Source organism: Ceratotherium simum, chromosome 32 (assembly GCF_057802395.1).
Source record: "Ceratotherium simum simum isolate JZ-2026a chromosome 32, ASM5780239v1, whole genome shotgun sequence".
Lineage (NCBI taxonomy): Eukaryota > Metazoa > Chordata > Mammalia > Perissodactyla > Rhinocerotidae > Ceratotherium > Ceratotherium simum.
In genome coordinates this window covers 20,609,174-20,634,814 of record NC_141931.1, presented here as the reverse complement: position 1 = coordinate 20,634,814, position 25,641 = coordinate 20,609,174, and the positions used below count along the sequence as shown (strand labels likewise).

Sequence of the window (25,641 nt, the reverse complement as noted above, 5' to 3'; positions counted from 1 at the left end):
GTATATTGCTGGAGTATACAATATCGGCAGCGGAGCAGTTCTGTATGAGAACTGCTAAGGTGTGGTCAAAGGTGTGGGGCTGAAAGTAGTGGAGGTGAATGTCACTATGGATGAGGTCCGGACATTATGTAGCTGGGGGTCAGATGGATCTTTCATGTGGACAGTGAAGTTACCCAAGATGAGAGCAGGACCTGGGAGGGAGAGGAAGACGCACAGCTGTGATAAGAGCCTTAATGGAAAGGTTCCATCTCTGCCCAACTGGACAGAGGAAGAGTGATGACTAGGAAACAGAATTAAGGATTAGAGAAAATATCAACCAGGCTGCCCAGTATACGGCATGTGGGGCATAGGCACATAAGCAGTCTCCACTTGGGAGGGGTGCAGAGGAAAAGGTATTCCTGGGGTAGGTGTGTTTTTGAATCTCCTATACCAGATTATAGACAAGTTTAGGGGTCTTCATTTATTTTGTGTCCCTCAAAGCACCTACTACAGTGCCCTTGTACTAAGAACTCAATAAACATTTGATGAACAAACAAATATATTTTCCAGTTTTGTTTCTAATGGAAGCAAATACCGTAGCTCACAAATTTAGACTAACTGGAGGAGAAAGGCCTATCTAAATTAGTAAAACGTTTTAATTACTAGAATGAAGTTAAAGAACCGAGGTTTTATTACATTCAAATGCCCGCATAACGTTTCCTAATCAGAGAATTGCCCAAAGGTTCTCAAAGTCCTGTTTTAATGAATAGAACAAAAATTTGTATTTAGCGCCCTATCAGTTTGTACGAAAATGTGTACCACAAAAATGATCTGAATATATTCTTAGCAGGTAAACATCTCCCTCCTTGTAATATTATTTATATAATTAATTTCCATAGCAACTCCTCTTTTTTTAGATTGTGCAATGCACGTGTCCAAATGAGCACACATTAGGAAGTAGTGTTTCCAAATTAACAAAGTAGATGTGGATTTTGCCAACATCAAAAGGACTCCCAGCAACCATGTGTGTCAACAACCGAGTTTAGGAGAACCAAAGGGAAGGTTCTGGAATGTTTCTCCCACTCTGTAAGGGGCTTCCAAGCAGATGTTTCAAATCTAATCTTTAGCTTGAGTATTCTACCACTCACTAAAAAGGCAACCATATCTGGTTATTTTTTTCTCCTTTCAGTTAAAACTTATCCGGTTTCAATAAAAAGAAGCCAGGGACATCTCTGTCTCCCAGGTCTACGTGTGAGACCACTGCAGGTACAGCATTAAGCCTTCTCCAAAAATACCTATACGGACAAATATTTCCACTGGGCATATTATTGACATTCTATTTCACTGATTACATTCAAACTTAAAAGAGACTTTTAACCATCATCTACCTACTGAGGACGAAATCCTATTCTCTTTGTTACACGTGCAGATGAGGCCTTAGAACAAGGCCAAGAGATTGTCATTGTATTGATCTGAAAACGCTCAATATGCTATGTGAATAGAGGTATCGAGTAAGCAGAAAGTATTTTTGCTATCTGAATCTATAGCTAAAGGTCAAGCTATTATCCTAGTAACAGTTCCATTAGGAGTAATGATGTGAAAAGAGGTAGTGCATTAATGCACTAGGTTTCCCACTATGTTAATAGTGGGTCATTAGGAATTACGGTACAACAATTTGCATTCATCCTTAGAACGCAATAGGTCCTAAACAGAAATTTCCCTCCTTTCCTATTTTAATATGTTAAGGGGAAGAAAGGCTAATTTTAAACAAGTCCAAATAATCTGAACAAGGGGACTAAGGCCAACAATTAAACTAAATAAAAGAGTTAAAACATCTACTCTGCTTATTATAATTTGAGGTCCCGAGGCACAAAGAGTATGTTAAGTCACTGGGGAAATGACAAATGTTCAATTTGATCTGTACATGAATAATGACTTTTCTTGGATGCTTGCATTTATCTGAACCATGCCCTTTAATTGTATATAAATAATGAATAAGCCGGTGGTGGCTGAGCGGGTCCTTCCCGAGGAGCCGGGCATTTAACATAACCATCAATGAACTCGGCAGTGTGCAGCGTGTCTGAAGGCGACGTGCTGAGAACACAGCGGATTGGCCGTGTTCCCCAAACAGCTCTCTGTTCACACTGTGGTTCCTGGAGGACTCTGAATTTGGATTTTTCTGGCTGTCTATGCTGAGAAAGGCAGAACACGGTGTGGATTTTTAAAGAAAGTCATTGGATCACTCAGATACTTTAAGCAGCAAGAGTAGCCTTGCAGAGCTTCAATTTCGCTGTGAAATCCTCTAACTAGGATAAAACTCTGGCCAGCGGTGAGAGCCCACATTGTGATATGATGACTCGGTTTTAACTCCTGGTCCAACAGAAGAGTAAAAATCAAGGCTGACATCAAGCAGAACTGAAAGCCAGGCCCTCACTGGATCTGCCAAACAAACTGAGCTTGCGAGGGGCCAGAGATGAGGATGAGAAAGAAGTCTCTGCACTGGGGTCCTGGCACCGCTCTGCTGGGAGTGTGCAGACAGAGAGGGCACCTTGGGGAGCAGCTTGCTGACTGCCCAGCCACAAGTGGAGAAGGAGAGACGAGGTTTCCCCACAGGCTGCCCGCCTCCCACCTCCTCACGTCAGAGTGAGTGGAGAACAGCCTGCACCCTCCCACCTTCCCTCTTTCCTTTACTCTTTTCAGGCTGCTATTGGAAGCTTCCCATGTGCTAAGCACTATATATCTATCTCATTTAATCTTCGCAGGAACCCAACGGCACAGGTCTCGTGATCCTGTATTACAGATGGCAAAATCAAAGTGAGGGCAGGTTACGTCACTGGCCCCAGACTGCATAGCTAATAGGGATTATTCTCCACATAAATGATTTAAGTTTTCATTTAAAGTTGTAGATGAGTGCACAGATTTTGTAAAAGAAAAATGATTGAATTCTAAATACAGTATCAACAAATCAATAGCTAAGGTAATACTTCTGTGTGAAAGCTGTGAACGCTGGTGTTACTTCCAACTACACAAAATAGAAGCATGGTAGACACAGTGGGGAGAGGACCGGGTGGGGTCTGAGATGACCTCCCCTCCATCAAGGAGTCAGCTGGCCTGTGGCAAGGATGGCAGAGGGAGACTGGGCCTTGGGTAGGATGGTGCATAGGTATTTTAAGCTCTGAGCCTGATGACTCCGGCCCAAATTTTTATAGTTCTAATAGAGTATATATTTTCTTTGATGATATTACGGTGCTTCATGTCCCAATTTCATCGAAAGAGCTGGAACCTATAAATTATAGGCTTGATACTCATTCTAATAATTTATTAAAATAACAATAAATGCGGCAGTTAACACACAAGAGAAAGGGAAAGAGTTAGAATGAGCCTGGCGATGGTGCAGGGCCTTACAATGCTCCATATCTTGGTACAACTGGTACTGGTCTAAGGACTGGCTCTGAGCTGTGCAGGTTCAGAAATCTGATTTTATCAGACCACCCAGGCGGTTCAGGCCTGAGAAAGCAGCTCACAATAACTAAACCTACAAGAGACTGATAAATAAACTAGGATGACAATGAATTAATGTGTAATAAGGGGATTATCTTTCTAGGATGTGAAACATTTGATTTCATAGCCCAGTACTCCCACTGCTTGGAATCAAGACGCAGGAACAAAGAACTAAACAGAAAGTTGCTTGGTGAGCAGGGAGGTGAACCAGAGGCAGCTGGATGGTGCGGGGTGAGCCAAGCTTAAGGATGCCTCTGGGAAACTGGCCCCCTCCGGCCCCTGCCGCCACTGGGCAGTAATGTTTCACACCAGAGCCCTCCAAGCCACTGCAGCAGTGCTGGGCACTTGACCTAAGGGAAGCCAAGCCGTGGACTGCACAAAAGGATGAGCTGGACCCTCGGGCATCCTTCTCTTCAGAATAGCAAGTAAAGGAGGATGAGGGCTTTAGCAATAGTGGGAAGGCTGAAGACTCATGACACGAGTGGCCCCGATGCACCTTGTGCAAACCAGGACTGAGAGGGGGAAGAAAGAAGTGGAGGAAGCCAGCTGGTGAGGAGAGGAGGGGGACGCAGACGAGCAGAGAGAAGCTGAGAGCCGGAAAGACTGACAGTGTTGCTGGTGAGAAGGGGATGCGGCCCAAGAGCAGCCTCCGTTCCCACCATTTCCACGTGCAGCCTCCTAGTACATCTTCCTAAGGGAACGTGAGGGACTCTCTCTTGAAGAGAGCACTTTATGATGGTTGGAGTAAAGCCTGACTCTTAGTCCGCCGTCGATTACACGTGAATGACAACCACATTCCAGTGCCCCCGACCTCACAGGACCAAGTGGGCACCGGCAAGTCTCTTTGCTTTCCTGTCCTGGCCTCTGTGCACACACATCTTCAAGGCACAACATGAGACGCACAATCACAAATGATTCTTTTGACGTGCGATGACTTCAGCACATGGTCTACCTCGCCTGTCTGTGTTGATTCTTACTGAGCGCAATTATAGTGGATGGTACTTTCTGATCCTGCACACAAACTGGGGGTGCTTCATACCTAGAACCTGAACCCCACTGTGCTCTCCTTATAAAAATAACACGCATTCATTCAAGAAGGATCTACCCAGCACCCCCGATGTGCCAGACTATGCCAGGTGCTGGTGAACAAGTGGTCCCTTGTCCTCAAAATGCTTTCAGTGAAGTGGAGGGTGAAGGCTGACAAAGTCGAGACTAGTACAGAGCAAAGCTGCTCTGACAGAAGGAACAACAGGATACAGAGAGAAGGGCACCTAACCCATTCCTGGGGTGGGGTGGTAGCTGGGGAAAGCTGTTGGCTAAAGTGATGGCTAAGTTGAAACCCAAGAAAAAAGTGGAGGTTAGATGAAGAAATGGGAAAGAAAGTGGAGAATGTTCCAGACTCAGGAACCACATGTGCAGATCAATGACATACTGTGCAGTTGCCCTGAGGCGGGGGTAGGGAGAGGAGCAGTCTCAGGTTATCACACCTACAAAGGAGCAGAGAATGAGGTCTTAGACCCATATCGAGGTTAGAACCGAAGCCCCCACATGAAGCTGAGAGCCTTGGAGGCTGCACCACAGCATAAAGGGTAACTGCCTACCCACCAGTACCGGGAGCTCTGTCTAGTCTTTGGAGGGAAGAAAAGAAAGTTTCCTTGGAAAACTCTGAATGCTTGGCCTGGACCCCACATAAGTTTGGAATTTGAAATTATGCTACCTGCATAAAAGAACATAAGCATTGCTGTTGGTACCTCTGGGCTCCAGAGCAAAGGAAGTGCAGAATTACTCTGAAGGGAGGATCCTACAATCTGGGCCCCAACAGATGCTCACAGCAAACTAAACAAAACACAGGCCCACTGCAGATGAGCTCATGTTCAAAAATAGTGAAACACACGAGGAAACAACCCACCATAAGCAAGAGTCAGCCGACCCAAGAAAAGCAGGATCAGACCCCCACTAACTTAAGACAGTGGAATGGCAAAAAAGTATGTTTAAAACAATGAACAATATTAAAGAACGACTTAAGTCATTAAGAAAACAATTGAGGCTGACTTCAAAAAGAACCAAAAAGAACCTACAGAAATGAAAAATACAGCAACCAAAATTTAAAAATTCAAAGGACAGGTTAATCAATAAATTAATACCAGTAGATAGAATAAGGAGATACATCTGAAGAATGACTCAGAATGTAGCACAGAGAGAGGAGGAGATAGAAAATAGACAAATGAAGAGACATGAAGAACAGAATGAAAAGGTCCAATAAACACTAACAGATGTTTCAGAGCGACAGACGCGAAGGACTGCAGGAATGGGAAAATGTGAAGAGACAGTAGAAGAAAAACTTCCAGAATTGGTAAGTCACAAACTCTGGTTTCAAGAAGCACAGCAACCAAGCAGCTCTGTAAAAATAAACATACACCTAGACTGGAGAATGCCAAAGGCAAAGAGATCTTAAAAGCAACTAGGAAGAAAAGACAGATATCTACGAAAGAATGACAGACTGATAGATTCCCAACAGCAACAAAATCTAGGAGACGGGAATATTTTCAAATTGCTCCGAAAAACTCCTGGATCTAGAATAAATTACCCAACTAATAAACTCCACATCATTCAACAGTGAGGGAGAAATGACGAAATTTTCGGAACAAAGATTGAAAGAATGCACCACTCAGACCGTCAATCAGAGAATTACTAAAGGTACTTGAAGAAAAAGAACACTGAATGCAGAAGGAACGAACTGGAGGGGGCGGAGAAGAAAGGAGGAAAAGACCTATAAGATATTAAGAACTCCTGCAATGCCAAACTAATAAAAACGGTTAGTATTGGCCCAGAAGTAGATACAAGACCAATGTAAACATGTGAAATGGGAGCTCAGATTATGACAGAAGTGGAATTACTATTCATGTGAAAAAAAAGGTGGTTTTAAAAAGATTGACTACCCATAGAGAAAAACAAAGTAAATCCCTCCCTCACATTTTAGGCAAAAGTAAATTCCAGGTGAACAAAGAACTGAATATAAAAGATAAAACTTGGAAAAAAAATAAGAGAATATCATTATATTATCAAGGTAGGGGGAATTTGTTAAAATGGGCACAAAAAAAGCACAAGGCATCAGGTAATCTGACTATTTAAACTTTGGTATGATAAAAGAGATCATATGCAAAGTTTTCACAAGTTGGAAAAGAAGAGAAAACATTTGTAACACATATAACTGACAAAAGAATTCATATAAGTCAATAAGAAAACCACCACCTAATGGAGAAAGAGGATAAAGACAGAAATTCACAGAGGAAAATAACCAGATGGTAATAAATAGGAAATGATGCTCAACTTCATTGATAATCAGAGAACCCACTAACTGAGGTGCCATTTAAGACCAATCAGACTGGTGAAAATTAAAGCTTGTTAACACCAGATTTTGGCGAGAACAAGGAAAAATGGGATTTCTTATATATTGCTGGAGAATGTTGAAATGGTATCAGCCACCTTAGAGAACCACTTGGCAATGCTTCGTGAAGCTGAAGATCCTTCTACCCTGAGACTCAATTCCACTCCCTGGGGCGTCCCCTAGAGAAACTCTCACACGAGCCCCAGGAAACCCAAAGATGACAGCTGCCGTAGGGAATCACAGAACAGATCCACCCTAACTGTCTCTTAATAGAAGACTGGAAAGAGAAATTGCTTTATTTATATTGTGGTTAGCAGTTAAAACGAATAAACAAGATTTATCATGTATTGATACGGACAAATCTGGAAAAAAAGGACACAAAGTGGCAAAAGTATATGAGGCTGTGTGTGCAGATGTGTAAATTCACAAACAATAGTGTGATTTATGGACACAGTTAAGCAGTAAAATAGAAAAACATGAATGGCAAAGATTCACACCAACTTCAGGTTACTCTGGAGCAGGAGGGAGAAGAGAAAGAGAAAGGGTATGGAAGATGGAAGAACATTCTGATTCCTAAAGAAAAACAAATAAAGGAGCGAGGGGTATGAAGTAAATATAACATCTGATTTAAATCTCAATGGTAAGGCAGAAAGAAAATGAATCTTGGAAAATGTCTTCAATACATTCAAGATGAAGAGGAATACAATCATTTCCACTTCTGACCTAAAGACTACTGCTAACAGGGACAAATGTCATTTTCAATCAGTCTACAAACAAATCAGAAATTCTAATTCTCCTAGGATGATGCTGTGAAAATGTCAATACTGATCTCAAGTATACTCCTTACATACTCTCTCTCTCGGGAGAAGCACCAGAAGCTATCTTTAACAGAGAGCTAGGAGAAGACTTGATGATTGGCCTGCTGGGAGTGACAGGGTGAAGACACGAGTCCACCAGCCTCCAGGTCGCAGCTGAAATGTGACCTTCTCAGACAAGGCCTCCCTGAGTTCGTTAACCAGTGGTTCTTAAAGAACGACATCTAGTGATCATCTAGACTAGGTCAGAGATCACGGCTCTCGCGTTCATTGCTGCACATAATAGGGAGCAGAAATGCATGGTTTGTGAAAGAAAAATCTGAGAGACTCTTTTTCTCCGGTCTGTGACTTGACTTGAAAGAACTGAAGTAAGAATTTCTTCAGTAAAAAGACACAGATCTTGAAATATACTGAGCCTTGAAGTTGATTTCAAATTTAATAATAAGCTTTAGCACATAGTTCATCAACTAACGCACCTAAAAATGAAATCTTTAAATTAAAAGTCAAGAAAATACAGTAATGCAAACAAGAATGTATTTATTGATGAAACCAGAATATCCGACTGAATTATGTACGCAGGAGACTACAGGGCAGTCAGCTGGTCAAGTCAGGTAGAAGCTGACCACAATGACCACTGAACACTTCGTTTCTTAGTGCTGATCCTTGGACGGGGCTGTAACTTTCAGTTGGTTGTTGTAATGAAAAGGGCCCTAGATATCCATAAAATTGGTTCCCAGTCATATTTATCTAATTCTATGGGTTTACTTCTGAGAATATGGACGAAAATTACTGAACCATACAACGTCTAAACTGGAAGAGACTTGAAAAATTAGCCAAGCCACACTTTTTTTTTTCAAGAGAAGGTAATATTTCAAGACCTTAAATGGCGGAGTCAAGAGTAAATCCACATCCCACAATGCTCCTTTCATTATCCCCTAACTGGTGGGACTTTGAGGTTTGAACAATATCGTTTAATCTCAGCGATTCTCAACGATCTGAGGCCAGAGTAGTCTGGAGGAAGAGAACAATATCCCTTGTCTTCCTGTATTCAGTATTTGCTACAATGGCCTCTCTGTCTAAAAGCAAGTGCCTTTAGTGGTTTCTCAAATTAAACAAAGTTAATTTTAATTTACTTCGATTTAAGAAAGCCCTCAGCAGAGCTCATTGATAATAGGGTTAGTGGGAAATATGATTAACACTGTCTTTTGGCTGGCTGTGTTACAACACATGTTTGTTTAACATGTTTGGTGTATTTCAAGGGAATAAATTATATCTGCTAAATATTAAGATCTGGGTCATAATCGGCTTTGATGTAATGGTGTTTTACTATTTACCCCTTTTTTGGCAAAGAGAAATGTTTCAAAATCATAGACTCATAAAAAGCATCTTGGAAATAGTATAACTCATTTATTTCACAGATCAGGAAGTGAGGCTCAAGTGAAACAAAATTTAAAAGATTGAGAATCATCAGCTCAAACAGTTAGGCAAGTGGCATAAAACCGCATGCACATAATACTCCCTTTGCCCAGGGACTGCTTCTCAGACTGCTTCTGTGTTTATCTGGTCTTTATATAAATGAATGGAGAGAAAGTACTGGGTTTTTCTCCCAGTTTTTAAAGCGAGAGTTTCTTGGCATATGAACTTCCGAAGTTATTCCACGAGGTACTGAGTTCACCCACTAGCCAGTAAGTCTGGAAGTAATACCCACAGTACCAGAATAAGTTATGACACATTCAGGAAGTTCAGGTATCATCCTAGTCCTCACAACCACCCAACTTCAGAGATGGCCAAGTTGGAAGAACAAGAGGGATGAGCTGGGAGAGCAATGGTGGTGCTGGGGGTCTCGCCTAAGAGGATCAGGTCATCAGATCAATACACTCACCCCATCCCTGCCACCTTATACCTGTGGCTGTTGTGTAGTTGACATCAGGTTGAAGATGCTGGGCGTTAGGACAGGGCTGATGCCTCAGAGCTACCATTTTATTTTCTGTCATTTTTAAATGGTGGCAACTCCCTTCTAATTGAGATTGGCTCTAGAAAATTTTGGGCTCATGTTCTGAGGCTGACAATAAAAAAGTTCTCAAACTTTTCTTTGATACTCTCTCTTTGAGGCACCAAGTTGTTATGATGCTGAATCCTAAAAGAACACATGGATGGATAAGTATACTGATGTATTAAGAAGTCTCAAGGGGCTGACCCCACAGCCTAGTGGTTAAGTTTGGCACACTCCACTTCAGCAGCCTGGGTTTGGTTCTCAGGTGCGGACCTACACTACTCGTCGGTAGCCACGCTGTGGTGGTGACCCACATAAAAATAGAGGAAGATTGACACAGATGTTAGCTTAGGGCAAATCTTCCTCAAGCAAAAAGAGGAAGATTGGCAACAGATGTTAGCTCAGGGTGAATCTTCCTCAGCAAAAACAAAACAAAACAAAACAAAAAGTCTCAAGATGGAAGAAACAGGAAATGGCCCATTTAGCCTGTTTATGGATTCCATTATTGGGTTTATTCAAATTAAAATCTCACAATAAAGTAATTATACTTTACCTTTTGAAGATGATTTCTCTCTGGTATGAATGGAGTGTGACCAACTACACCTTCCATATTGCACATCGTGGAGCATACTCTTTGATATTTAATGATAATCAATGTTTTCAGAGCCCCCACTGAATACAGATTGGGTTTTGTATTCAGGATCACCTCCATGTTTTTGGTTGGCAAGATTTATACCATCCTGGATTGCTGTGCACCACCTGATCTGTCTGTTGCTGTTGTTTCTTCTGATCTTCAAACTTATTTTATCCTGCCTTCTTGAACTTCAGCTGCCCTTTTCCAACTTGTCATGGAGAAGTTGTGTACTTATCCTGTTATTCATGCCCTGCATACATCCAATGTAGCGAAGTTGTGTTTTGATTTTTAAGAACGGACCTTTTTCAGTGAAGATACATTGACTGCCTGATTCCCTCCATTCCTCTTTCCTTTCTTCCGGTATTTATAGATCATTAGTTATATGAGTGGCAGGCACTGTTTCATGTGCCAAGGAATATGCAAAGCAAATATAGAACATGGTCTCTGCCCTACAGGAGCGTATAGTCTTGTTGCGAAGACAAGATGTCCAAACAAAAAAATCACCAAATATTCTAATTTGCCCAGGACAGTTCAAAATGCCTGTTTTCCCGGTGAAATTATTAACAGTACCATTTTTACTCTCAAAAGTGTCCCAGTTTGGGCAATAAATAATATAGTCACCCTCCAATGAACCACCAGTAGCAAAGCAAAGGGTTAAGATGTATTGCTCCACGATAGAAAGGTGAAATATGCTATGGGAATTTAGAGAAAGGGGAAGTAAACGTGGGCTAGGGAACCTGGAGAAAGTCTCGTGGTAGAGGTGATGAGACTTGGGCTGGACCCTGAAGAATGAGTTGGACTTGTCTGCAAAGAGAGAAGAGCATGGTAGCCGTGAGGAACACAGCATGACTCAAAGTCCAGAATGAGTCTGAGATGCTTGAGGGATAGTGTCAACACTGGGCTGCTCACCTGGCAGGGCCGCTGGGAAATGTCACTGCAAGCAGAGAGAAATCAAGGTGTGGGAAGTTTGGAAAAGGTCAGTTTAGATTTGACTTAATGGGCAAAGAGGAGTTAGATAACAAAACGTCATGAAATTTTGTTTTACAGGTGTTACTTTGCTGTTAGTATACAGTATGAAGTGGAAGTGGAAAATGAGGGGCAGGGAGGATATTTAAAGAGTTTTTATGGTGATAGATGTTAACTAGACTGATTGTGGTGATCATTTCACAATACATACAAATATTGAATCATTATGTTGTACACCTGAAGCTAATAATGTTACATGCCAATTATATCTCAAAAAAAAGAAAGAAAAAACGTTTTTTGTAGAACTCCAAGGACGAGGTGATGCACGTCTGGACTAGGACGGCGTCTGAGAAGCAGAAGAGCAATGAAGGAAAGAGGAAGGAGGAAAAGAAGTGACAGGGTCGCGTTATTAGGCGGGATTAGTGGCACAGGAAAAAAAGGCACTGAAGGTGATTCTGAGCTTCCAAACTTGGAAAGTAGGAGAATGTTGAAGCCTCTGTCAAAATAATGTTGAAGGCCTGCTGCAAGGGGGTGTTAGTGTTAGAAGCCCCATGCCACCCTTCAGGTGATGTGCTGCGCAGGTAATAAGGACCACACCTGCCTCTTTAGAAAGAGGCAAGGGCAGGCCCGAGCCCTGCAATTAGGGTGGGATGCCCTGCATGTCTCAGTCCTCACTGTCAACCATCTCATTTGCTCCTGGCTTCCGTCCACATTTCTAATTAGGATTTGCCCCACTTAGCTGTACCTGGCTAAGCTGATTCAAAATAGCATGCATGGTGATGAAGAGGTGTGGGGAGGGATGTACTTAAAATAACCAATATTGGATTTATTCTGTGATCAAAGGGAGAGAGTTGATGAGGGGATGCTAAGGTTCTGAGAAATACCAGGAGCTGGCCATGGAGAGGTGTCAAATCTAACCAAGAGCCAGATGCAAGAAAGAACCTGGAAACACAGTCGATGTAATAGAAGACACTGACTGAAGGGAGCAGTGTGTGGGAAGACCCGACTAATTCCAACAGGCAGCATCTCTCTCTTCTAAGGATGCTTTTAACAGGATACATGCAGCCATGCTTCTTATAAGAGAGGTCTTAAAGGCAGCCAAAATTGATAACAGCTTTCACTTCAATTTTAAATGAAGTCCTGTCGATTTTTAAGGGGTTTTCTTAATGGAAGCTGACATATATCCTCAGTTCCGTTTTTCTCTGGGCTTACCATCAGTCCATAGTACTGCAGTGATTACAAATACCCCACGATCATTTGCCTATGCACCTTTAGGGCAGAAACATGAGCAAATTTCAATTCTTGAGTCTCTCAGATTTTTGATGCATACCTTGTGTGAGATAGTCGATGACTATTCACGGAATTGAACTGAAACATCTGCCAGATTACTGGCACCAACTGTAGGAGAAAAGCTATGAGACATGTAATTTGACCAATTCTGGACGCAGTATACAATTCTGCTTCCCTACAATGGAAAATAAAATAGGAGAATGTGGCATCACCTAAAGATGCTGGTGAGCATCTCAGATCAGCCAAACAATTCAGGGATTTAAGGAAAAAGGAGATGGGCTGTGCAGAAAACACTGCTTTCTATTTTCAGGGCTACTGTGCAAACTAGAGAGGCACCCCTTTCTCAGGACATGTTACTTGCATCTGCCAGAAAACTGTCACAATAAATATACAAATCAACAATGTCAACATGGGAAGGGGGCCCATAATTTTGTGCAATGCACAGTCATGCTGTAGTGGCCCTGTTTGTGCTACAGAAACTTATCTCTTTTGACAGGAGGCTGTTTTTGTCAACCCTAACAGTGGTGTTAAAATGCAGGATTTTTAAGAATTCAGTAACCGGGAGTTAGAGTTGAATCCTTGCAAGTTAATCCACAATGGCTCCCGTCCATTACGTGATAGGCTGAAGAAAGACCAATAAAGCCACAACATTCTTCTTAACAAATTTCTCCACATTTCCCTTTGCTTCTTATGTAGCAAATAGATGGATCTATAATTTTGAGAAAGATCAGATTCCTTTTTTGAGCCTCTGGAAGACCAGTGACAAAGCAGGACAGTCTTCAGACTTGCTGTGGCCCCCACCCCAGGATACTGATTCATTAGGTCTGGGATGAGGCCTAGGCGGCTTGAAGAAGCACAGCTCTGGCTGAAAACCCGTTGGGGTAAAGTGTATTTCAGTCCATTTCACTGGCATTTATATTCATGAAGTTAAACCCTTGAAGGTGAACAGGTTGGTGAGGACGCAAGGCCCACCACTTAGAAAAGACTTTACACAATTCTGGAGCAAAAGGCTTTCACCCAATGTTTTATTTAAGCTTCATTAGACTTATTCTGTAGTTCACCTTTTCCATTCTCTTCGCATTTGATATACTTCTCCTCCTTCAATGTCTAGTTCAGATGTCACCTGTTCTATGAGGCCTTCTCTTACAGGGATTTCAATCCCGTGCCTTCTCCCTTCATTCAGTATGGGCACTTGGCACTGGTTGTATTCTATCTTGGAGCGCAGTTCTGTGTATGGCTCACTGTTGGCATGTGTGCAGCTCTACTAGACTGCACATTTCTTAAGGTCAGGGGCCGTGCCTCACTCATCTTCATGTCCCCTGTGCCTGGCTCACAGTGGGTGGGCAGGAAACGTGAGTGTTGTTAACAGAAATTTCACGCCTGCTGATGATTTTTACGTTTGTGAGGTCAGTGAAAATACTGTAAACATTTTGGTGTTCTCTTGACTTATCCAGTGGTGGAAAGCAGCCAAGACCATGGCTTCTGTATCACACTGTTTGGTGAAGAAGCTGGCTGAGCAAATGCTTCAAATGTGCAAATGCTTCAAATGTGCAATCAAGGAGACTGGCTGAGAGCTTGCCAAGAATGGAGACTACATTTTCTTCAAGACTGTAATGGTAATGTCATACGGAAAACTACACAGCATTTGTTTAGTGATCCATAGGTTAGAGTTGTGCTGAAGTGTGGAAACATCTTTCTTCCACTCAGTAAACTAGGCGGTTATTTAGTGAAGTCCTGGTGAGGAGTTACAGGCATGTCTGAGACCAGGGCCCTTGTGTGACACAACAGAAAAAAATCATTTTAAGCCCCAGAGGTTCAGAGGATGAGGGCCAGTGACACATGCTATCTTCTCATTTGTTCCAGGAGAGACGTAGGGCAGCCTTCAGAAAATGGGGTGCCCTTAAGGAACAGAGGAAAGACACTGAGTTCCACAGGAGGACTGTCGTATGCTGCCGATATAGATCATGACTTGCTAGAAACGGAGCTCGGATGGCACTGCTTCTCCAAGAGTGGCCTGAAAACAACGTGCATCAGAGTCACCTGCAGCTGCTTGTTCAAAATTCAGATTTCTGAGACTACCTTTTGCCTCCTGAATCAATCTCTGAGGATGGGACCCAGAAATCTGAGTTTTGAATCAATACCTCCGCTAATTCTGAGGCATACTAAAATATGAGAACCGCTATGCAAGGGGCTGAACAGACAGGGCTCTACATACAGACAGGCCAAGAGTCAACATCACCTGTCCCTGGGCCTCCATAAAAAGTGGGGAAACACAAACAACTACAACAACAAGGTAAAAGTTACAAACAGAGCTGAGAGAGAAGCTATGAATCTGATGTAATTATATAGTTGTTATATATTATTTTGTTGTTATATATGATGCAGTTCTATCCTGTTTTACGCTGATCTGATATGTAAAAATATGAACAGATAAATTAACAAATGATTATTCATCTTCCAAGAGGATTCTTGAATTAAAGCATTCATCAATTGGTTCCAATTGTCGAACACTTCAACTAGAATTTAATTTACATACAATTTTGAAAGACTGCTTACATGCAGAGTGACTTCCAAGCTCTTTCTTTGTGGTTCTATGTACTGGAAGAGTCTCAGAAGCATCTCTTTCCCTAGGGAAGGGATCACACTTCTGTATTCCTCCCTAGCACGATGGGACAGATTCTCACTGTCTTCAAGGGAAGACGCGCCCTTGAAGCTAGTAACTAAACTGAGGGATAGCAACACCCTACCCAGAAATTCACTTTGAATATGCTTTGCATTCACAACAACTGACTGGCCATTTTAAATAATTAGTATGGTCACCTTCCTCGTGGAATTTATAAAGAATCCAAAATGCTAAATTTTAAGACAGAAATTTAAAGTTTGGACACCTTTCTTTCTTTTCAAATACTCCACACAGAAGGAATGAAGTGTGCTAGATGATGGATTCGCAGTCAGAGACGCCTGGGTTAAATCCTGGCTCTATCACTTACTAGCTGTTTAAATTAACTAAGTTTACTTAATTTCTTATAGCCTCAGTTTTCTCTCCTGTAAATGGAAATAAAATCATCCACATTGTAGGGGTATTCACATTCAAGCTGATGTTTCAGCTTTGTTCCTACAGGGAGGTCTAAAAACACACAGTAGTTATTATCAAGAAACAAATAGTAAATCAGATGTAAATTCCACCCCCAACCAAATTAATTAAGTCTCTGTGAGGTCACACAGAAAACAGCTATTCACTTTTCTTGATTAAATCCCAAGGAAATGAATGATGATGTACAATCAAAATGGAAAATAAAGGTATCCTAAAACAACAAATATAGATCCCATAAGTCTCTAGAGTTGCTGGAGTGAAATGAGAGATTTCGGTGGCCAGCTCAGCAGAGCTGATGGAAAGGTTATGTCAAATGTAGCCAGCCTTTCTATCTTGTAACAAGCACAGTTAAGTTTTTCGAGTATCACCAACCAACCAAGGAGTGTTCCCTCCCGGGATGTCCTGATCCCTGGTGGCTACCTTGGCAGACCCTCAGCACTGACTGGGCCCCAGGGAAGCAGCTGTGTGTTGCATGCCTGTGCTGCGTGGAGGAAACTAAGAGCAGCTGACCAGTTCTTTCACTGGATAAGCAGACGTGATTTCCTTTGAATGCAAGAGGATTCAAGAATCTAGTCCAGTTTGATAGTAATAAAACTTTCTCAACTAATCACTATGAAGCAGATTTAAAAATCATAACTCAGGTTCTAAAAATTGCTTGACTGCAACGTCTTTTTTCTTTTTTTTTTTTTTTTTTTTTTTTTTTTAAAGATTTTATTTATTCAGCTTTTTCCCCCCAAAGCCCCAGTAGACAGTTGTATGTCATAGGTTCACATCCTTCTAGTTGCTGTACGCGGGACTCGGCCTCGCGTTGGACGGAGAAGTGGTGCCTCCGGGCGCTCCCGGGATCCGAACCCGGGCCGCCAGCATCAGAGCGCGCGCACTTAACCGCCAAGCCACAGAGCCAGCCCTGCAACGTCTATTTTCTGAAGAGCATTCAGAGATCCAATGATTATATCAGTATTTGGGTAACTCTGAGTCACACTGCATGGTCTCCTGTATATGGTATCAAGAATCAGATGGTCTTCAGCAGGTACAGCATCAAGTGAGGAGAGGATACCTGGGCACTGACCTCCACTCTGTGTTCTGGCTGTAAAATCAATTCTGAATTAAATGCAAGATACTAACTATCCCCAGCACTAAAACCTAAGACTCCACTTAGTAAGACCATAAGTTGCTTCTCCCCAGAGTGAAACTCATAGTGCCCAGGTGTTTCTAATTAAAGATCCTTTTGATCATCAATACCTGCGGTCAAACCTATAAATGAATTTTTAATGAATTACCAATAAGTGTTAGCCATAATAAATCAGATGAGAATATGTGAAAAATGTGATGTCCACAAAAGAGGCTTATATTTCATTTTCAAGACACTGTCATGGGGAATATTAATTATCACTACCAAGAGCTTTGTTAATAATCCCACAATAAACTCTTTTCTTTTTCAGCCCATTTCTGTTCCTATTTATAAGCATTTTATAGGTTTTCATTCATCTTTTTTCCCACTGTTGTCTTAACCAACCTCATTACTTTGAAACAAAATCCAGCCCCCACTGTTATTTTTACTTCTAAGATTTTATAAAATCAATCAGTCTTTGTAAATTCCTAGGTGGTTGAACTTTTCAAATTAATACAGTAGTGGTGCACTAACCTATAAAAGACAGAGGAAGAAAAGCTGAATATTTAATCTTTGCAAAATCTTTTCAAAGTACGTGGTAGATAGCAATAGTAACACAAGCAGCATTGCCCCTATTATGTAGAAAGAAACCATTTGATCACTTTCCCAGATTACTCAGATTCAAAACACTTGGGTTAGGGAAATAAATTTCTCTTTTCATTTTTACCAATAGCAAGAAAAACTGGATACAGTTATTTTATAAGACCTTCAATTAACAGCTTCTTCCAAAAACCACTTCATATTGCAATATGTGGTTTAATAAACTTGTAGTGAGTGAAAGTATGGTATGCAAAGGAAAAAAGTATTAGGGATTTCAGAGAACTGTATTCAAATTTATATTCAATTTTGGTCTCCATTTTTTTGCTTTTATTGGCATTTTATTAATTGGCAGAAATTTACCATGTTTTGATGTCAGTCATTCTAAACTAGTTGTGAAAGACTTGAGGATCGATGTTTAGTTCTAGACCCATTATGTCAACAAATTAAGGCTAAAGTCAAGATGAAAAGTAAAAACCTAGGTTTATTCATTCATCCAATGTGTATTTATGAAAACCCTACCATATATAAAGCTCTCGGTGAAGTGCAACAGGCAATAAAAAATATTTAAGACAAAGCGTGTCCTCAAGGTGCTTAAAAGAAATTACCAGAATAAATCAGGTAAAAATGTTGGCTGGCCAGTATGAACAGAATGTTCTTATAAGAAAGACAAACCTAATGCCACTTTCATACTTTGAATAACGATTGTAGAGATGTACACAGTAACCTCTGAAGAGTGGGATCATGGAGGCCTTTCAGCTTTCTATGCTATTTATAAGGTTTGGATTTTTTACAAGCATGTATTATTTTTTTAATCAGGAAAAAAATCTAAACAAAAATATGTCTATGAATAGACACTAAAGGAAACAAGTGAATATACAATATTTGTTGACTTAGGTTGTTGGTGGCTCATGGGTGGATTTCTGTCTGTTTTAAGGTTATTTTGTTGCTCTAAAAAGAATTTTAATGCCAGATTTAATTCAACAATAAAAGAAGTGCATGGAAAATTTAAGTTCTTTAATTTGAATAATCTGCTTTATTATGTATTAGGAGCAGAAGCCTCACTGCCATATTTACTTCTAGCTAAAGAGTAGGGCCATGAAGGAAATTAAGTGTGTTCTCTAATTCTATTTGTAATACACTTTCTCTGGATGTCGTATGATATCCAGTCTAGATTGAAAATGGTAGAATTAACCCACATCAGTTTACTTGTAATAATATATTTAATTACCCTCTATTATTAGGGTAACTCTCCTACTGTCATTAAAATGGAACATGGTCATTTATGGTTCCCCAATTTCCAAACACTTTCATAATCTTAATATACTGTCATGAAAAAAGGAAAATTAAAACTACTCCTGGCTACATTTCAGTGTGTTTAAAAGCTTCAGCGATGAAAAGCAGCATCAGCCTTGACCTTCATGTTTCCAGAAGGCCCCAGCCATATTAAATTGAAATGAGACCCTTCTTCACTTCAGCAAGTCCTAGTTACATCATGGACCATTTTTCAAATTCTGTAATTTTGTTTTTAGTGTCACTGCAGGCTGAATCATTCTTTTCAGAAACAGCACAGTTGTGATACCTCTGTAGCTTTTCTTATTTAATGCAACTCAAACTTTAAGTGAAAAAATTCTGTTGGAGAATGAGAAATTTTCTGTTAATGAAGGCTTATGTCCTTCTGGCCACGAACAAAGGGTGTCTGGTACTTGCTAACTCTATTTAGAAATTGTACCATTTTATAAAGTTAATTGTGGGTTCCCAAGTATTCTTTAAGCACTATTAAATTCATTTACTATCTTGCAAGATAATGGGGAACAGGGGCAGGGACGGTTCTCTGCGTCCAGTCCCAGTCCTCGAGCCAAACAAGGCAGGAACTGAGGCAGTGAAGAACATCCTCATCAGGGATTCTAGTGCAAATTAACGCCTCATCCAAAATTTCATTTTCATGGTAGTTGTGTTTAGATTAGAGAATTGATTTCCATTCTTTTTGAAAATAACATTTAAATACTTTTATTACCTAAAATTACATTTTTATCAGAGTCCTAAATAAGGGCATTTTAAAATTAAGAAATAGGTGTAGGATGTAAAACTGGACATAAATGAAGATCTACTCATATATACACCTGCAGGGCTAATGTAACATAGCAGAATTCAGACACATGTTCACAGGTGTTAAAGGGAAGAGACCCATGGTCTTCTTTGCATGTGACTGGCATGACCCCATGTCACCAAACCAGAGGGAGCAGGTAGGCCAGGGATGTGTGCGGATGCACAGGATGTGGGTTCACTTACATTTAAAACATCTGTAGAAGTAATGTCCTGGTAAAGCGACTTCTGAACTTTGGAGAGAACTGTTTTACTTTATTTTCAAAAAAGCATCATAGCTCAATTCTTATTTACAACTAAAAATGTAAGCAGAAATCATATTTTGGTGAAATTCTTAGTTAGAAATTACTGAGAGGAAAAATATCTTCATTTTTAAAGTCTATTAAGAAAAAACTTCTTTTTGTCCTGCAGCAGATCAAACTGGCTCTTAAACTATGATTTTAACAAATTAACATCACCTTGAAATACCAAATTCTAGTGGCAGTTGGGGTGGTGAGTTACAGAGCTCACACCCAAAAGCCATGCCAGTGGGTAAGTGGCCAATGGCAAATTAAATTAGCCTCTAGTTAGTTGACTACAATTCTAGCTGCATCTTTATGGAATGAAGGCAAAGCTTAACAAAGAACCCTTATATAAAATGAAATGATGCAGACCAACCTTTTATTGCACCCACAATATTTTGGTCTAGTCCTTTCCGGTTGTCATTGAGTCCTCTTTTCCTCTTCCCATTGGGTAAGGAGTTAGCCAAAGTCTTGTCATCAAAAAATGCACACACCAGTTTTCTAAACAGAAGGCTTCCTGAGCGAGTGTAGTTTGACAATATAGAGTCCAGCTGAGATTTAGGCATAAACACATCAAAGCCTTCAGCAAGTTGCACTTCTGGCTACCAAAAGAACATAAATATTTCATTAAAAGCAAGATTTGAAGCATTTGACTTTGGGCATATGTGCAACAAAAAAACATCACTAGCTATTGCAATGTCCATATCCTGCAAACCACACAGTCTCGGCTTTGTGTGCCAGTATTTGCAATTTACAAAACCAATTACTAGTTATAATTCACAAAACAAGATGTTCTCATTCCAATACTAACTCTTGTCAAAAGCAATAGAAAGGAGTATACTGAAAAAACATCCTTGTCCTTAGAAATAGTCAAGAGAAAGCTGGATAATCACGAAATTATATAATTCTAGAGCTACAGGAGACTTGAGACTTCTGGATGAACCACCCTCTTTTTTTGTGTGTGTGTGAGGAAGATCGGCCCTGAGCTAACATCTGCCAATCCTCCTCTTTTTGCTGAGGAAGACTGGCCCTGGGCTAACATCCATGCCCATCTTCCTCCACTTTATATGGGACGCCGCCACAGCATGGCTTGCCAAGCGGTGCGTCGGCGCGCGCCCGGCATCCGAACTGGCAAGCCCCGAGCCACTGCAGTGGAGCATGTGCACTTAACCGCTTGCGCCACCGGACCGGCCCCCACCCTCATTTTTTAAATGAAGGAACTCAGGCCCAAAGAGATCATAATAAAAATGACTTAAAAACAATTTAAATGTACGCAGTGCATTACAGTTTACAGATCACTTTCTCCTATATTAAATACTTTAATTTCATTTGCTGCAGGACAGAAATTTGGGGCTACTCCACAGGACCCCTGCTCTTCCCACTAGGCCAGTGGTTTTTAGTTGTGAAACTGTATTTTTTTATCCAGTGAAAACATATGTAAATTAATACATATAATAAATAAAAATGATGACCAGATGTCCCAGGCAGTTTAAGTCCACCCCTGACCCCTCTTTTTGCGAGAAAAATCTGAAGCTATATCCCAGTGCATCCTTGGGAAACCAATACACTAGTCACACTGTTTCCCAGTCAGGGATTTCCTGCCTGGGATACTGGATCAGAGGACCTAGAAGGTGCCTTTCAACTTGGCTCAGACACTAATAATACCTTCTCTTTCAGCATGCCATGGATGTTTACATCTTGCCTTTTGATCTTTCACCTCAGCTCATGTCATTCTTCTTTTCAAAGCCTTTCCTAAGTCCTTCCTTCCCAAGGAGGCAGCTATGCACTCTTTGTCACTGCTATTTATCTGATACTTATATCACTGTATTTATTATACTGTATTATAATTATTTATTAGATTGTGGCCCTTCCCGATGCGTGGAACTCAGACTTTGTAGCTCTAGGGCCTGGCACATAGTAGGCACTCAATAAATTCTTGTTGAATAGGTAGAGTTCATTAGTCATAATTGAAACTATTAAGTCATTTACTGCTGCTTAGAACATGATGATTTTAAAATAATAACTTTAATATGAAGAAATGCAATTGGTAAACTTGCATTAGAAAAAGAGTCAGGAAAAAAGCTCACTTAAGTAAGATGTATGACGAAAGCTTATTCTTAGATACCAAATTTATTCACTTTGCAAACCTGGTGCTCCTTTTGATTTTCTAAATCACAATAGAAACGTGAGTATTCGGGATTAGTTTTTCTCTTGGAGGATAGGAATTATTGTTTTTGTTGTCCTGTTGCTTCTCAAAATGCCTAGCACACTATGGTCAGAGTAAAGACGGCTCAGACAAGGGCTTAAACTATTCAGATGCTGTGGGAAGGAGTTTGGGCCCTCCCCCTCCCAAAAAGAATTCTCAACTGGCTTTTTCAGCAAGTCATCTTATTTCTCTGCTTCACTTTGCCGTTCAACTTCTGGTCTCTGACTGCTTGGTAAATATCACGATAAAAACAGTGCTGTCAGAGAGTCTCCTGACTTTTGCATCTTGCTGTTGCTAAGGGTCTGTAGAGGACGCTGATGGGAGCTGGGGGCTGTACCCCCAACTCCTAGAACAGAAGCTGGCACACACCAGGCACTCAATGCATATTTGTTGAATGATTCAATGTAGAATTTCTAGGATTGAGAGAATTTTATCATTATAATTTAAGATGAAGTTTTATTCATCACCAGAACTTGATTTTGCACATCCTATGGCTGCATGTAGACCTTTTATTCTAAATGAACTGATCACAGATTTTTGCTAAGTGCCCCGATATCATTTGAAGGCCATTAAGAAAAGATTACCAGTCTACTTTATAGAAGCAGCTACTCACAGCTATTTGAGGGTCGAGGGTGGTATAGAAGCTCTTAAATTTGCAAGGGAGGAAAGGGAAAGATACCAACTTATTCATACATCTCTGTGGATTCCGATACCATCAAACAGGTGCTTAAAACTCAGCCACCTGACATCGCAGTCCTATCCTGGACTCATCTCGTAGGACCTGGACCCTGGTTTGAGAAACACTGAACTGAAATGGCCACCAGGCAAAACTAGGCACTCCTTTCTTCACACAGTCATAGTATTTTCTATGAACTATGTTTCCGGAACTTTTCACCCTGCATTTATTTAGTTGAGAGTCTGTGTTTCTCATCAGAATGTGCTCTCTTTTGTATTCAGAGTGCCAAACACCCAGTTAGTGCCCAACTGATATTTGTCGGAATAAACAAAACATGAGGTAAGAATTCCTTCAAAACAGCTAGTATTGATTTGGAGATCTTTTCTCCCTGTATAAAGGAGTGGGTCTGCCAGTCGGCCACGCCGTGGTTCAGAGCCCAGTCTTCCAACAGTGCCCATGCTAACTCAAGGAGCAGACCACCTAGAGAATCTGACCTGACTGAATTAATCAGTATTTACTGAGCACCCCGCCACCTGTAAGGAGTGTAAACTCAGGCTCACTAGATGAGACGTATACATAAGTATCTCTCATACAAAGTAGAAAGTGATAAAGGCTACAAGAGAGGTGCAGGGCGTTAGGCAGCATTTGGCTGGTGAAGGTTGAAGGGATTCAGGAGGGAACAGGACTGCATTTTATCAGGGCCTTGGAGGAAGGACTTAGGAGACAGAGAAGCAGTCGCTGTTTCTAGCATCTGTGCGACTCCTAAAACTAAGTATCTGGAGGTTTCTGTGGAGCCAAGAGACTCCTATGGGATCATACCAGTCTTTTGATTCCTGAGACGCTACCCCAGTGCAGAAGCTGTCAGTGCTTCCTGTTCCACTTTCTATTGCCAGACAAAGACTGTTATTTTGAAGTGTTCTTTCCAGGTCAAGGAACATGAACTCACCCAGTTATGAGCCCCTAACAAAGGAGTCAGTTTTATTAGTTGAGGCAGCAGCAAGAGCACAGGTGACTCTGCACCTCCTGCTCTCACGTCCTTTCTCATGCAGAGTTCTCAGCTGGGAGTGGATGAGCGCCAAGGCTCTCAAGGTGCCATAGAGCAACAAACCAATTCCTTACAAAAACAGGGCAGCTTTACTTACCGAGATATGGAGAAAAGAGGACAGGTTAACTAATCTCAAATTGTCCCTACGGAACGTTTATATTTCCTCCATTTTGTAAATATAATCACAGTGGATTACTGTCAGGGAGTGATCCACAACTTTCCACGTATATTTGTATACTTGACTTGCTAGCTAGTCAAGTTTCAGACTGGCTCAAGACTGAAACCTGGAAGGAAATTAGGGATGAAAAGGTAGCATTCTGTTGAATAAGACTAACTGATTTTGGACTGAAAACATGTAACAGAATTTATAAGAATGTTTAAAGGCTGTGAATTTAGTTTTTCTGTTCATAACACTATCATATACAATGATCCTTTATTCTCCTTTAGTATTTATTTAGCAGTATATTAGATGTATTTCTAGGAAAATGAGCTTTAGTTTATGAAAAGAAACTTTAAAAAACACAAGACTTCCCCATAATTGATTTTATTTTGCTCACAAATGTGATCTGCTTCTGTTTGAGAAAAACTGAAGTTGTTTGCTATAACTCAGGTCTGCTCCAGGCAGATTTAGCAAGTATTACCGTTAGCATTCATTATTTATTTATTTATTTTTTTTTTGAGGAAGATCGGCCCTGAGCTAACATCTGCCAATCTTCTTCTTTTTGCTGAGGAAGACTGGCCCTGGGCTAACATCCATGTGCATCTTCCTCCACTTTACATGCGATGCCGCCACAGCATGGCTGGCCAAGCGGTGCGTTGGTGCGTGCCCGGGATCCGAACTGGCGAACCCCGGGCTGCCGCAGCGGAGCGCGCGCACTTAACCACTTGCGCCACCGGGCCGGCCCCTGTTAGCATTTATTAAATGCTCCAAGATCACGGCCAACGAGCTGGGTGGCCACGAGAATCCATCAGATGTAAAGGCAGGCCTGCTCTAGTTGGTCCAGCAAGCACAGCTGTTACCAGCTCAAAACAGGTGTGACCTGGGGACATGGCAGAGCTAAGAATCATGGTGCTGACGGGACAGAGGCCCCACGTTGCATGTATTACATCAAGACTCATATTGTAAGGCGGATGCTCTGTAGTAAGTAAAAATGCTCTGGCCAAAGTTCTATCAAAAAGTATGCATAATCTACATACTAGCATATATTGAATGTTGAATAGGATAAAAATTACAAGAAGTCATTAAAGAGCCAATCCTTTATGGATTTTTTTATTTGACAAAATTTTGGTAGAACTAAGAATTTAATGTTAGAAAAGACAATACAATTTGGCTCCTCGAAAATTTCTGCATGCACTTGCATAATGAGACATTGCAAAGTCTTTTAGAGATGTTATAACATTTTCCTTTCTCAGGTGGTAAATTAATGACTCTGAGGACTATGGCTTGATTTATGCTAAAGACATCTGAGCCAAAATGTTTAATACATAAGATTTTAGCCACTGTACTCTAGCTTCTTCCATCATAACTCCACTGAAATTGCTCCTCCAAGAAGACGTCCACCTCTGAGAGCCTGCCCTTGCCCCTCCAGGCAGAGGACGCCTCCGGCTCTCCCGGGCTCCCGTGCTACTTTGCCTATGCTGGAGATGAGGTCCTATTATATTGTAATTACTGTTTGTGTGTTCCTCATATGCTCCTTGGAGGGCAAGGACTATTTCATTCATTTCAGTATGCTCTGGAAAATGGTGCTATAATTAACATTTATTTGCTACTTACTATATCCAGGCCCCAGGCTAACACACATTACATAGGTTTTCTAATTTAATTTTCACCCTATGAAGAAGCTACTATCATTATTCAATTTGTGGATGCAAAAATTTAGGTGTAGAAAGATTAGGTAACTTGTTTAAGATTATCCATCTGATAAGCGATGATGCAGGATTTGAACCCTGGCAGTCTGC

General features: G+C 41.0%; 1 protein-coding gene across 3 annotated transcripts in view; it reads right to left on the bottom strand.

Moving 5' to 3' along the window:
* The window catches only part of BEND7 (BEN domain containing 7), an 80,692-nt gene that overhangs the window by 17,167 nt on the left and 37,884 nt on the right, over nt 1-25,641 (bottom strand). For 2 of the 3 annotated variants that reach the window (XM_014783656.2, XM_087420816.1), the window contains one exon: nt 20,132-20,357. The exons of the other annotated variant lie outside the window; for it this stretch is intronic. In XM_014783656.2, the coding sequence (XP_014639142.2) occupies nt 20,132-20,357 (226 nt within the window). The remainder of the gene's footprint in view (nt 1-20,131; nt 20,358-25,641) is intronic. 3 annotated transcript variants of the gene reach the window in all.